This window comes from Belonocnema kinseyi, chromosome 10 (assembly GCF_010883055.1).
Source record: "Belonocnema kinseyi isolate 2016_QV_RU_SX_M_011 chromosome 10, B_treatae_v1, whole genome shotgun sequence".
Classification (NCBI taxonomy): domain Eukaryota; kingdom Metazoa; phylum Arthropoda; class Insecta; order Hymenoptera; family Cynipidae; genus Belonocnema; species Belonocnema kinseyi.
This window is the reverse complement of record NC_046666.1, coordinates 54,528,643-54,542,266: the sequence shown is the minus strand read 5'-3', so window position 1 is coordinate 54,542,266 and position 13,624 is coordinate 54,528,643. Positions and strand designations below refer to the sequence as shown.

The 13,624-nt window shown below is 30.8% G+C and overlaps 1 protein-coding gene across 5 annotated transcripts in view; it reads right to left on the bottom strand.

Moving 5' to 3' along the window:
* Window positions 1–13,624, bottom strand: part of LOC117181692 (mannosyl-oligosaccharide 1,2-alpha-mannosidase IA-like) — a 242,201-nt gene that overhangs the window by 123,745 nt on the left and 104,832 nt on the right. For all 5 annotated transcript variants that reach the window (XM_033374620.1, XM_033374619.1, XM_033374622.1 and 2 more), the window contains exons 3-4: window positions 10,390–10,555; window positions 6,295–6,736 (exon numbers count right to left, since the gene is read on the bottom strand). In XM_033374620.1, the coding sequence (XP_033230511.1) occupies window positions 6,295–6,669 (375 nt within the window). In that variant the 5' untranslated portion in view covers window positions 6,670–6,736; window positions 10,390–10,555. The remainder of the gene's footprint in view (window positions 1–6,294; window positions 6,737–10,389; window positions 10,556–13,624) is intronic.

Genomic DNA, 13,624 nt, shown 5'->3' with positions numbered 1-13,624 from the left:
CGCACTTTTAATCTTCTATCCTTCAACACCATATCGTGGATTTCATTGATGATTTCGGGAGTACTTGCTTCTACGGGCCTTCCTGAACGTGGTTCGTCACTTGTTGATGTACGGCCACGCTTAAATTCATTTACCCAGTTATAAACCGTTGCTAAGGCAGGGGCAGATGTCCCATGAACTGAGTCCAATTCATTTTTTCTCTCATATGGAGTTAAACCCTTTAAATGAAAATGTTTGATTACCGCTCTGAACTCGTTTTTTTCCATTTTTCTTAACGAACCATTTTTTTTTCAATTGGTTATAAAAATACGTAAACTCAGAAGATGTGGACTGTGACTGCACCATACATCTAGTCGGGAGTGGTGCTGACTGAAAACAGATGATTTGGAGCGATTCGCGCGCCATCTGTTGGTCATTCTATAGACTTATTGAACTACCCTCGTAAGTTAGCTTACCCGGATCGAGCAAACTCATTGGAAAAGTAGAAGAAATGAAATACGATATGGAAAGATGCTTTCAAAAATGCCCGCCAAGAAGATGTCAAATTCTTGAACTTTGAACAGGGCTGCTATAAAACCCCGATTAAAAAATTTCCTGACTTTTGAATTTACAACCTACAAGGTTACATTTTCAACCAAATAGTTCATTTGAAATAAATTTATCTTTAAAAAAAAAACAGTTTCAATTTCAACCAAATAGTTGAATTTTTATAACAAAAAAAAAAATTTATAAGATAGTTGAAGTTTAAACAAAAACGTTCTAATTGAATCAAGAAAGAGAATTTTTCAACCAAAAAAGATCATTTTTCTACCACAAAAGGTGAATTTATAATATAAAAGAACAAAATTTTCATCCAAATAGTTGAATTTTCAAAACCATAAAGACAAATTGTTTAAAAGGCTGTTTGATTGTCAATCTGAAAAGCTGAATTTTCAGGAAGAATGATAATTTTCAATGATCAAAGATAATTTTTCAACCACAGTTGAATTTTTAATGAAGAAAATTAATTTTTTAACAAATAATTGAATCTTCAACAACAACAAAATAATTTCAAACCAAACAGTTGTATTTACAACCAAATAGTTGAAATTGCAATCAAAAGATACAAATTTCTAATAAAATAGTTAAAGTTTTAATTAAATATTTTAATTTTCAAGCCAAAAAGACTTTTTCAACTAAAAATTTTTAACTAAAAAGTTATTTTAAACCAATTAATATGGATCTTAAGCCAAAAAGACGGATTTTCAATCAAAAATGGAGTAATGAAACTTTCAGTTAGAAAAATTAATTGTCAACAAAACAAAGTTTGAAACAAAACAGTTAAACTTGCAACTAAAGAAATAAAATTTCAAATTATAATGATTAAATTTTAACAACAAAAATAAACTTTTAACAGTGAAGCCCATTTTTCATCAAAGTAGTTAAATATTGAATGCAAAAAGATAAAATATCAACGAAAACTATAATAGTTAATATTTCAATCCAAAAATTATCTTACTTAAAATCAAACCAAACTCTTACCCAAAACACACATTTTTAACTAAAAAGACGAATTTTTAACTAAGAAATATTTGTTAGCCAAACACAAAAAGAATTAAACTGAAACATTGATTTTAGAGCCAAAAAGGCGAATTTTCCACAAAATAGTTACATTTTAAACAGAAAATATGCATTTTTAACTAAACTCAACTAAAAAGGATCGATTTTCAACCAAAAAAATTTTCATACAAAAAGCTTGTAAAATGTAAAAAAACAAATTGCAACTAGAACAAATTAATATCCAACCAAAAAAGATTAATTCTTAACGAAAAATATATGAAATGACATTTTAACTAGAAAAGATCAATTACTAGGGAAAAATTAAATAGTTGAAATTCAGTTTAAATCAATTAAACACCAAAAATTATAGTAGTAGACTTTTAAATTATAAAAGAAAAGCTTTCAGCCAAACATAGTTGGATTTTCTTATTGGATTCCACTCATGCGTTTCGGATTTAATCTGTTTTTATGAAAATTTTCTTGAAAACAGGTAAAAAGAAGGAATTATTTAAAAAAGGGGAAGTCTGAATAACAATCATATAGAATATTATAAACTTCAACTTGAGTTTATTGAAAATTCCTATACCCTGTCAACTTTTTCCTGACATTCTTGACTTTCTTCGACTTTTCTGAACTCCCTGACTTAACTTCTGATTTTTTCGTATGTAATTAATTTAATCAATATTTACCGAACAATCGATTTAGTATTTAAAATGTTGATTGTAAATGCTAGAATATTTTTGGTATTTTAACCCTTTCATGATTAAGTCACCAATTATCTCTTTCAGATAAGGGTAAAATGATAAATAAAATGCAAGGTTGGGAAAAAGAAAAAAAGGAGAAGAAACAATTTGAAATCAGTAAATGTGGATGTTCTGGGTTGCGTGTAAATGACCACTGCCATTAAGATAAGCTGCTGCCTGGGTACTCCATCTTGGAGAAAGACTGCAACTTAAGACAAGAGTGTAAACGCGGTTGTACAACATGAGTAAACCACTAGATAAAATCAGTAGGAAGGAAACAAAGGAACACACAGAATGTGCATGCAAAAAATTAATTATATCCTACTTTTCGTATCGTAAATCAAATTGCAAAGTTAAATTCATATCTTGCATTTTAAATCTTATTTAACAGTGAAATCTAATTAATGTTTTCGTTTATTATTGTAATAGGAAAAAATTAGTCAAAGTAGATGTCGCACGCCTACAAAAAAGGGTTACGTAGCCTATTAAGACATTAATTAAGTCACTTAAACCTCCCCCTTCTATCCTTTCACAACCCTCATACCCTTACTTACTTTTTCCATCCATACTTTCCCTTCTACTACTTTTCCCTCTACAAATATACTTCTCCCTTTGCTTACCATTCTTCCCCAACTTCTTCCTCCTCTACGTACCCCATTCCTAACTTTCCAAACTAGCTCACCCCTTCTCCTACTTCCCATCCCAGCCATCACTTTCCCTCCTCTACACACCCGCCTTACTCTAGTCACTTCAGCCTTCGCTTCCCTCCCTTTTACCAACTTCTTTATCCTCCACGTAACCCACTCATAAATTTCCAAGCTAACACACCCCTTCCCCTACTTCCTTTCCCAGACATGGCTTTCCCTCCCCTACTCACCCGCACTATTCTACTCACTTCACCCTTCGTTTTAAGTCCTTTCCACTGTTCCCTAACTCCTCTACGTAACCCACTCTTTACTTCTCAAGCTAACACACAATTTTCCCTACTTCCCTTCACAGCCATCACTTTCCCTTCCCTACTCACCCGCACTATCCTAGTAGCCTACCCTTTACTTCGTTCACGACCCTCCCTCAATTTAAGACCTTTTACCTGCTTCGCCTCACTTATCCCACTTCCTCTCTCTATCTTCCCTTCACTACCTCTCCTTACCCCATATTAATGTCCTCTCTATTCTGCTGCTTTTTCCTCCATTCATTTCGGCTACTTCTCCTCCGCTCATTTTCTCTCACTACCCCCCTCTACATTTCTCTTACTTCTCGCCCCTCACTTCGCCACCCTTCTTTTCCATCGCTTTTCCTCTCCAAATGCTCTCTACTTCCTATACTATCCCTCCTCTCAACCCCCCCTAACTTTCCTTACTACCACACCATTCATTTCACCCTCTACCAACCCTTTCATTTCCCCCACTTCCACTACACCCTCTCCCCTCATTTACCATCTCTTTCACCACTTGCCCTCCTCAAACTTTACATTGATACTCCCTACCATTTATCCTCCTAGGGAAAAGGTACAAGAGATAGGGAAATAATTTTCGGTTGAATGATTATCACCTAACTTAACAAATTTTATAAAATTTTTCAAATAATTTACTTAAATACCATTTGAAGTAATGATTCCTCAGAGATTTGGATAATATATCTAGTAAGTTCATTAAATTTCCACCAAAATCCCGTAAAAGATCTATAGATCATATAAAATTCTTCCACAGAAACTTTATGGGAATTCGAGAAAAATGTATTTTAATGAAAAATAATCCTTATTCCTATAAATAAATGTACGGAATAAAATTGAAAATATCCTGTTCAAAATATCGCATTATGATAGGAAATCAATTGCAAAAAAATCAATTTGCATAGCTAAAGAATATATAAAAGGACATTTTCATTTGTTTCATGAAATATAATAGCTTTGAATGTCACGCGCAAATAATTGAATCCCTTCGATGCTCTGATTTAATAGCGCGCAACATTCGTTAGGCGTGAAATTCAAATTTACTTGCCTAAAAATTAACCGTTTTACTTTCTATCGCTTTTATTTCAATGCTTAACTTACGTTAGTATAAAATGAATCCTAAAATCATCAAAAAAATGGTATGTTAAAACCATTATCCAGTTGCTTAATCAATTTTTTGAAGATTAGTTGCACGAAATGATAAATAATATTTGTTTAGACAATTTTTACAAATTGTGCATTAAAAGTTGTTTTCAGTAACATTTTACTCTACAAAAATCACGTTACAAGTGAATGATAATTAATTGTTTAAAGAATTGACAAATTCGTGAAATAAAGATCAGTTTGCCTATATTTGACTAGAATGATTAAAAGTAAAAAAATTATTTCAATGATATAATAGGGAAAAATTATATCAACAAATGTAAATTGTTCAAAGAATGGAAATTTTTTTCAAATGCTAAAAAACCTTTTACTTACAAAATAATATGGATTATTAATCTATAATCTATATTAATAGTAATATGGCTTATTAATCTGAATTTTCTTCTCTATTCGAAACAGATCTGAAAAACTAACTATCCATAACGTAAATAAAAACATTGCTTGAAAAATGAAGTAATGAGTACCGAGAAAGAAAAAATACTGAATAATTAGTAATAGTGTGATTCGAAAAAACTAGAATTTTCTTCACCTTTCTTATGTAAAACTGCGAATGAATAATTATTAATTGTTTAAATAATTCTACGTTCTCTTCTACAATTAATATTACAAATTATTATTAAATTATTATTACCTTTATTAGCTGTGTTAGTAATCATACACAAAATACTAACTTTTAAAAATTTACAAGTGAAAAAATTATTCGAACAAATGAAAATTGTTTAAATAGTTGTAAACTACTTTAAAAAAACTATTGCTCTCAGAATTTGCTGATTTATAAATTCTAGGAAGCAGTAAATTTTTAAAACTTGTCAGGGAAAAAATTGCTCAAACAAATTAAATTTTTGTACATAATAAATTTTCACGATTTAGAGGGGGGATGTTGTTAATAAATTATAATTATTTAACCCATTCCAAATTAGTTTTAAAATATTTGTACACTTGTCACTTATCAAATAAAAGTAATTCATGATGAAAAAGTGCCAAAAAATACTGTATCATGAAATTGACATAAAACTGCTATTTTGCAGTTTTTGACGCATCTTCCAGACAAAAAATTCCTTAAGAGATAACCAAACTAAATTTACAAAAAGTTAATAACTTATATATAATTCTTTATAGTCGAGAAATAATAATACTAAGTAGGGGAAATCAGTAAGAGGTGAATACCAGTACGAACTGAATAATGAAAAATGGTGACAGGGTTTTAAAGCACACTTTCTTAAGTATTTTTTAGGAGTAATTTATATCTACAATATATTTTACATTTTATTATAAAAATTATCATTTGACACGAGGTGAATAAATTGTTAAAATGTTAGGCTGGGATATCAAAGTGATTTTTTTTGAATAAACAAATAAAATTATTCGTAATTTTTTGTCTATGATAATTGGAAACAATCACTGCCATTATATCTTTAAAACTAACGTTACAAATTTAAACTCAGAATTTTTTCCCGTAAATTCGGCTAAAATTTATTGTAATCAATCGAATTATTTTCGATTCTTAAAATTGTTCCAATTCATTTGAATTCTTCTAAATTTCCCTTGAATTTTTTTGCAATCATTAGTCACTTCTTGTGTTAGAAATTAGTAGGGGTTTAAAGATTTAAAGAGATTTGAATTTTTTAATTCTCCGTTTGACAAGTCGCCGGCACCTGTCAAAATGAAAATAAAAATAGGCGATTTATTTTTTATTATTATTTACAGTTACTTCTTACAGAAATTCTCTAATTTTTGCTTTTTTGCAAAGTACCTGACTCAGGTAGGATACCCATGGGGACCAAATCTTGAAAATAGGGTACTTTAGGGACATTAACTTGAATACAGGGTACAATAGGGGATATAGGAACCGGAACGTGAGACCTGGGAAAACAAAAAAAAATTGTGTTTACTCGCCTCTTTGACTTTTTCTCTTCGTTGATGAGTGACATCGTCCAGAGGAGGATTTGGTGGACGAACGATGTAAGCTCCTGGAAGTGGAACAGGTGGTGGACCAACTGCTGATGGCTCCGATTCATGTGGTCTATGTCTAGGGTTGACCACAGAAATCGGTACAGCTCGTTCTTTTTCATCATTTTTTTGTGATTCTGGATCCGGAACAACGTTGTCGTGGACCCAGGCAGGATTTGCCTGTTCAGATCGTTCCTCGGGACCAACGCCTCGGTCAACGACGCTCGCCAGGTCACGCCTGGTTACAAATGCTCCTGTCAAGAGGACGATCAGCATAACGGACAATAGTCCGCTGATGGCCAATCTCTGCATGAGCCTCATCTCGGTCAGGTACTTGAGCTACTTCCGGAAGTCGAGATTCCCTGATGCTTCGCTCGTATTGACGACGCTATATTAAAGCAGTAAACCATTGTCCAGTTGCAGATATTGCAGAGATCGTAATAAACGACGTTTCGGGTACATTGTGACTAAATCCAGAAAGCTATCAGAGTCGTGGCGAAATGGGAAAACTTGTCTGTATAAATCAGATAGTTTATATATCAACAAGGATCTGCGTTTCAAATTGGAATCCAGAATTCATAGAGAATTTATGGATTGCTTTGTAAGAGAAATAAAACTTTGATTTAAATTGAATAAGTTTCAATCCCTTTGGAAGGCTTGAAAGGCTTGAAGTTTATGAAAATATTAGGATTGTTATTTTGAAAGTCAAATTTTATTGGGAAGCACTATCAGTTTTGAACTTTTGATAGATGGACCAGTATAGATCAGAAATATTAGGATCTGAAAATGGTCGTTAGATTTTGATGAAACTTTGTGAAATTATAATATTATTTAGGAGACATTTTGTGCCCAAAATACTTATTAACATTTTCAAAGTTAGATTAAAGTTAGTTCTGCAGATGCAGAAATAATGATTAGTTAAAAAAAATGTGATGCTAAACTTCGAAAAAGCGTAACTCCCGTAAATTTTCAAACGTTCAAAAATTCTTTGAGCAACAAATTTCTCTTATACAAAACTATAATTTCACCAAGTTACATTAAAATCGAAAAAGCACTTGCTGATGATATTTCTGACGCATAATTTCCCAAATGAAGTTTTTTAAGGTGACAGATTGAAAGGCTGTACTAAGTTCGTAATCGAAGCTTTGTTTATTTTTAAATAGAAAAATTAAAACGGGTCTGACTCAAATTTAAAAAGTATTTCGAAATTTTAACTTTCAAAATTAATTTTCTTCAAACCTAGAATCAACTGTGAAATTCTCGAAACGAATAATGAAAATCGAATCCAGTTCAAATCAGACAGGTTCTACACTTCAAGTGCAAGATCTCTGAACAAAGAAATATTCTATTTTTTTCGAGAAAATTAATCAAAATGTATATTTCCGATTTGAGAACAAAATCTACAAAGTTAAAAGTGCTTCTATTTTGACTTCTTTTTCAAAGAACAAAATTTTGTGTAAAATTCTGTACTATTTCTTGTAATTAGAATATTTCAATTTTCTTTTTGAATTCTGGCGAGTTTTACCGTGCTCTTTCGATATCCGCCGGAAAATTACAAAAAAAAATCAACACATTGCCGACTATTTGTTCGAAAATATAAGCTGAGAGATTCTGCGACAAATAGAAGGTTTCGACCGTCAGACGTTTCAGAATGTTCAAATATTTTACATAATTGTTTTTATTAATTTGATATTTGAAAATTAATCAAAATATTTTATAAGTAAAAAATGAAATATCTTTGAAACTAAAAGCTTTCAAAATCAAAAGAGTTGCAATTCAATACTTGAAAATTGAAAAGTTTTCACAATTTCAAAAAGAAAAATTATAAATAATAATAGTTTGTAAATATTGAGAATTAAGATTTTTTCGATTTAAAAATTTAAATTTAAATTTTAAATTTCGAAAATTCGATTTAATTAATTTTTCGAATTAATTAAATAATGCAAAAAATATGATGAAAAATAATTTAATTAACTTTTTTTCTTGAATTAATGTTCCATTTTAAGTGTAGTATCTAAAAATAATCATTATACGTATTCTTTTTAGTATTTCTCCACATGTTTAAAACTGGATTTAGTCTGAATGCCCGCTCATAATCAAGTGGTTTTGCTTCTAAAGGATTAAATTAGTCATGGGACTCTACCGTGATAAAAAAAAGAACAAGAAAACAAAGAATAAAAAAAAACAAATCACAAACATTCATTATTATTCATATTCTACCATCACAAAGCCTTTATATAATAATTATGAATAATGTTAAAAATAGTACCTATTTAAAAAGTGTAAATTCTTAAACATAAAAATAAGAAATATAAACAAGATAAAATGATGATGAATTTTAAAACTAAAAGGTAGAATGCCATAGAGGCCTGAGGCGGAAATTTTCAAAAATGAGATTATTTGCCTAATTATATCCTAATAATATCTTGTTAACGAAATTTTTGCATTGGTTCGACAATAGCAATAATATATTCTGAAAAAATTTTTCAAGATTTAATTCAGCACTTTTTCATATCGAAAGTACTTTTTTAATTTTTAAGGTTTCGTAGCCTCCAGCAGATATGCTTACAGTTTCGGTCGGTTGCCCATCCGTTCCTCGTACTTTTTTCTTGGAGGGAAAATGAGAAGATGAGAAGCAGATAAAATTAGAAAAGAGTGAGGGTGAATGTGCGAAGTAGAAGTAGAGGAAATGGGCCCGGGAATTAGGGGAAATAAGGTGAAATTAAGGGAGAAATAGTAAAATTGGGAGGAAATTAAGGGAGGGTAACTAGGAAAAGTGATAGGAAATCAGGAGTAGGAAAGCGTGGGTAATTCAGGGGAGGGAAAGTTGGATACGAGGAAAGGGATAAGTAGGATAAGTGAGGGTAGGGAAAGTAGAGAAAATAGGGGGAAATGAGGGAGGGTGAGGAGAGAAGAAGTGAGTTGAAATGAGAGGAGGGGAAGAAGGGGGAATTAGGTGACAGAAAGGTAGAGGAAGTGAGGGAAAATAAGGGTAGGCTAAGTATAGGAAATGATGGTATGTAAGCAGGGTATAAGCGTAGGAAATTAGAGAAGGAGAAGTAGGGAAAATTAAGGAGAAATAAGGAGCGGAAAAGTAGTGGAAGCAAGCGAAAATTCGGAATGAGGAAGCGTGTGGAAGCAAAGGCGATTATAGGAAGGGAAAGCGATGCAAGATGAGGGGAAAGACAGTAGAAGAAATAAGGGAAAGTGATAGGAAGGGAATTACGAGTGGCGAGGGAGGTGAGGTAGGTAGGGGTAGAGGAATTAGGGGAGATGAGAGAAGAGAAAGTAGAGGAGTTGATATAAGAGGAAGTAAGTGAAGTAGGGGAAGAGAAAGTTGGGGAGGGGAATCACGAAGAAGTAGTGGAAATGAGGGAAGAGAGACTAGGGGAGGAGAAAGAAGAGGAAGAGTGAAAGTGCGGGTAGAGAAAGTAAGAGAAATAAGAACATGGAAAATGAGAAAACAAGAAGTGATAGAAAAAGAGCTGAAGAGTAGAGAAAACTAGTCAACAGAAAAGTAGATAATGTGGAGGAAAATTTGGAAATAGAAGTACGAGAAGAAAAAGTAGGGGAAACGATTGCAAGTGGAGGAGGGTGTTGAGGGAAGTGAAGGGATGGCTAGTATACATTGTCCATGTGAATATAGGTGGGAAAGTGATGGTTGGAGAGGAGAAGTAGGAGAAAGCGAGTGTTAAATCGAGAAGTGAGGAGAGGGGGACGTACAGGAGAATAACGTTTGGGATTGGAGGGGAAGAGTAAAGTGAGGGGAAAGCATGGGAGGGATAAGTTTGAACGAATTAACGTCTACATGGGCTACGATACCCTTTTTGACTATGTTTTTTTCAGTTCAAAATCCTACCGGCATTCTACCCTTCACTTATGATCAAAAACATGAAATAAGATAAAAATTAATTAAAAATTAAACCCCAAAAACACGATTTATTATATAAAATTGTACATTTTCTTCAAAACAATATAAAAAAATGTATTTGTATAGAGTCCCACGGCAGTCTCACAAAAATAATCCCAGAAGCAACTTACTTGTTAACCACCTGTTACTCGTGGCCAGATCGACACGAGAACTCGATAGTTGTCCAACAACAGTTGACACGAGTCCTCAAGTTACGTCCGTTTTGTGGTTCCGTTTCATCGACGCTTGTCTCCAATGGCCTGGTTCGACGTTTCAACAATTTGACGTTAAGTTTTGCTGGAAAGAGAAACAGGATCGAAAAGGTTAGAAATTAAATTGATTAACTCAAACTGACACCTTCGTCTTTTTCGATACCGCATTTTTTCATAAACAATTAATTTTTCTTTTAGTCCGCCATCAAGTCTATTTTATTTTAGCATATACATATAATCAATAGAGACCTTGAAAAAATATTTAAATTCCTTCATGAAATATGTTTAAAAACAGAAGTGATTATTTTTGTCATGACTTAACCGGCATCACAGCACAAAATCTTTTTTAAAAGTGGGGAAAAAGGAGAATTATAAGAAATAAAAAATACGAGAAGAAAGAAAATTTTTTAAATACTTCAAGTGTCCTTGGTTGTATTTTTTAGATTTTTTAATAAATATTTACAGATATCTAAATTTGTTTTTATGGCCGATTTGGTGTTGTGACTTCTTTACAAAGGTGTGAGAAAATAAATTGAAGGGGTTTTTAACATTCACAAAACATCAATTTTATGATATACTAAGTTTTGGATATCAAATTTAGCACTTAGATGTTTTGCCCCAATTCAACCTATTATTTTAAGTACGTTACCATTTTTTTATATCATTAAATTGCTGAAATAAAATATATTTAAGTGTCCACCAAAATAATTAAACATATTTATTCAGTAAATTGATATTTTTTCTTCAAAAACGATTAACAACTATTCATTTAGGTATTTGAATTTATTTATATGAATAGTTTATCAACAAAAATGGAATTTCTAGCTATTTTCCCGATTTGAGCGATTCATTGCTCTCGAACAAAATTAAATTAAACCAACTTGTAAAATACTAAATTATTTTAATCAAAGCTACTGGTACATTAATTAAGTGACAAATATTTTTCATGAATTTTATATTTAAAACAAAATTTTATGGCTAAATTTGTCTCTCAAAACTATAGTTTTAATAAATTCATGTTCTATGGAAGAAATTAAGTTCAGAATAAATTTAAATTCTTCTTTGACGTCCATCATTAAAAACTAACGACGGAATTACAAACAAACTTGCAAAAAAAAGGAGAAAGAAAAAGGTGACAATCTCCAAACCCCCTTCCTTTTTTTTTATCTTTTTTAATTTAAAATTTTTTTAAATTACAATCGAAGAACATTTGTATTTGAATTAAGACATTTAAAAGTGTGGTACCCAAATTTGATCGTGGGATTAAAATGGTAGAAAAATGAAAACTATCATTAACTCATAACAGTCAAAATTCGGTCAAAACAAAAAAATTGCGCGAATTCTAAATATATTTCTTTTAATCTGAAAATTCAGAATGCCTTCTTTATCACAAGAAAAAATTTTTCTCTTCAAGATCCTCAACCAACTCAAGTTGATTTTCTACCAAAGTAGTTGAGTTTTTAACCAAAAGAAATTTGATTTTCTTACCAAATGAGATAAATTTTGAAACGAAAATCCAAATTTCGAAAAACGAAAGAAAAGAATGTCCACTAAATTATTTCGATGTCAAGCCAAGAATACGAATTTTCTATAAACTATTTGTATTTTCGAATCGAAAATATGAATTTTAAACAAAAAGTTATTTTTAAACAAAATAGTTAAATTTTCAACTAACATAAATCAGGCTATTTACAATAAGATCAATTTTAAAATGAAATAGTTGAATTTTGAAACAAGGAAGTAAATAAATTCCTACCATACACAAATCCAAAACATGAAGTTTTAACGAAAAAGTTACATTTTAACTCAATAAACTAGTTGAATTTTGGACAAAATGCATGAATTTTCAACCAAAAATATATAAATTATCAACGAAAAATATAATAATTGTTATTATTTCAACCAAGAGATATTTAGATTTATTTCAAGCTCAGTTCAATTCAACAACAAAAAACGAGTTTTCAATAAAATAGTTAAATTTTCAACCAAAATAAAGTAGATTTGTTTACCAAAAGAGATACATTTTAAACCGAAAAAGTAGATTCTACCATGTTTAAACCAAAAACATGAATTTTTAACAAAGAAGTAAATTTTTGACTTCATAAAACAGTTTCATTTTTTTAAAATGCATGAATTTTCAACAAAAAATATAATAGTTTATATTGTATCAACAAAGAAAGATTTTAATTTGAAATCAAAGGCAGTTGTATTCAACAAAAACAACAACAAAAATAAGATTGTTCTTACCAAAAAAGATAAATTATAAAATAAAAAAAGCTGCATTTCAAATCAACCAAGGAAAAAAATGTCCACTAAATCTTTCAATTTTTAAATAAAAAAGATCAATTTTCTACAAAAAAGGTAACATAGCGTTTTCAAATCGAAAATATGAATTACCAACAAAAAAGTTAAATTTCGACCAAATATTTAATCTTTATACCAAAATAGTTGAATTTTAGACAAAATACGTGAATTTTCAACCAAGCAGTTCAACTTTCAACCAAAACGGATAAATTCTTAACGAAATATATCATAGTTGAAATTATTTCGACTAAAAAAGACTTTAATTTGAAATCAATCACAGTTGCATTCAACCAAAAAAGTTAACTTCCGGAAACGGAAGGCCGCCTTTTCTTTTTCTCTTTAAGTGTCTTAAATTGAAGGTCAAGTTCGTTAGCTAGCCATTTTGGATGGAAATTCAAAAGGTGAGAGCATTTTCAAAATTTTCGAGACCACTTTTTTTCGAGATTTAAAAATTATGTGTGGGGTTATTCGTAATAATTCTAAAGACGAGCTTCAAAATAAGTTCAAAATAACTTCAAAGCAACTAAAATTAAAGTACCAAGTTACTTTACAAGTTACTTTTTAAAACAGTAACGAATTTATCCTAAAATTATGAATAACGTAACTTTTCAGTAACGTAGTCACTTGCAAGAATTTACTACCCAAAATCTGCTTCCCTTTCTTAAAAAAAGAAAAGGTTTAAGAATTCCTGAACCTGAATACAAATATATAAATAATTATTTTTCGTTTTTATAAAAGATTGACTTCTTTCTAGAACTACAAAAAGCTGTGAAATGGGGGTTATTCGCTGAAATTAATTTATGCAAGTGCCGCAGGGACTCGACCCACGGTGCTTAATGAATCGATTTCT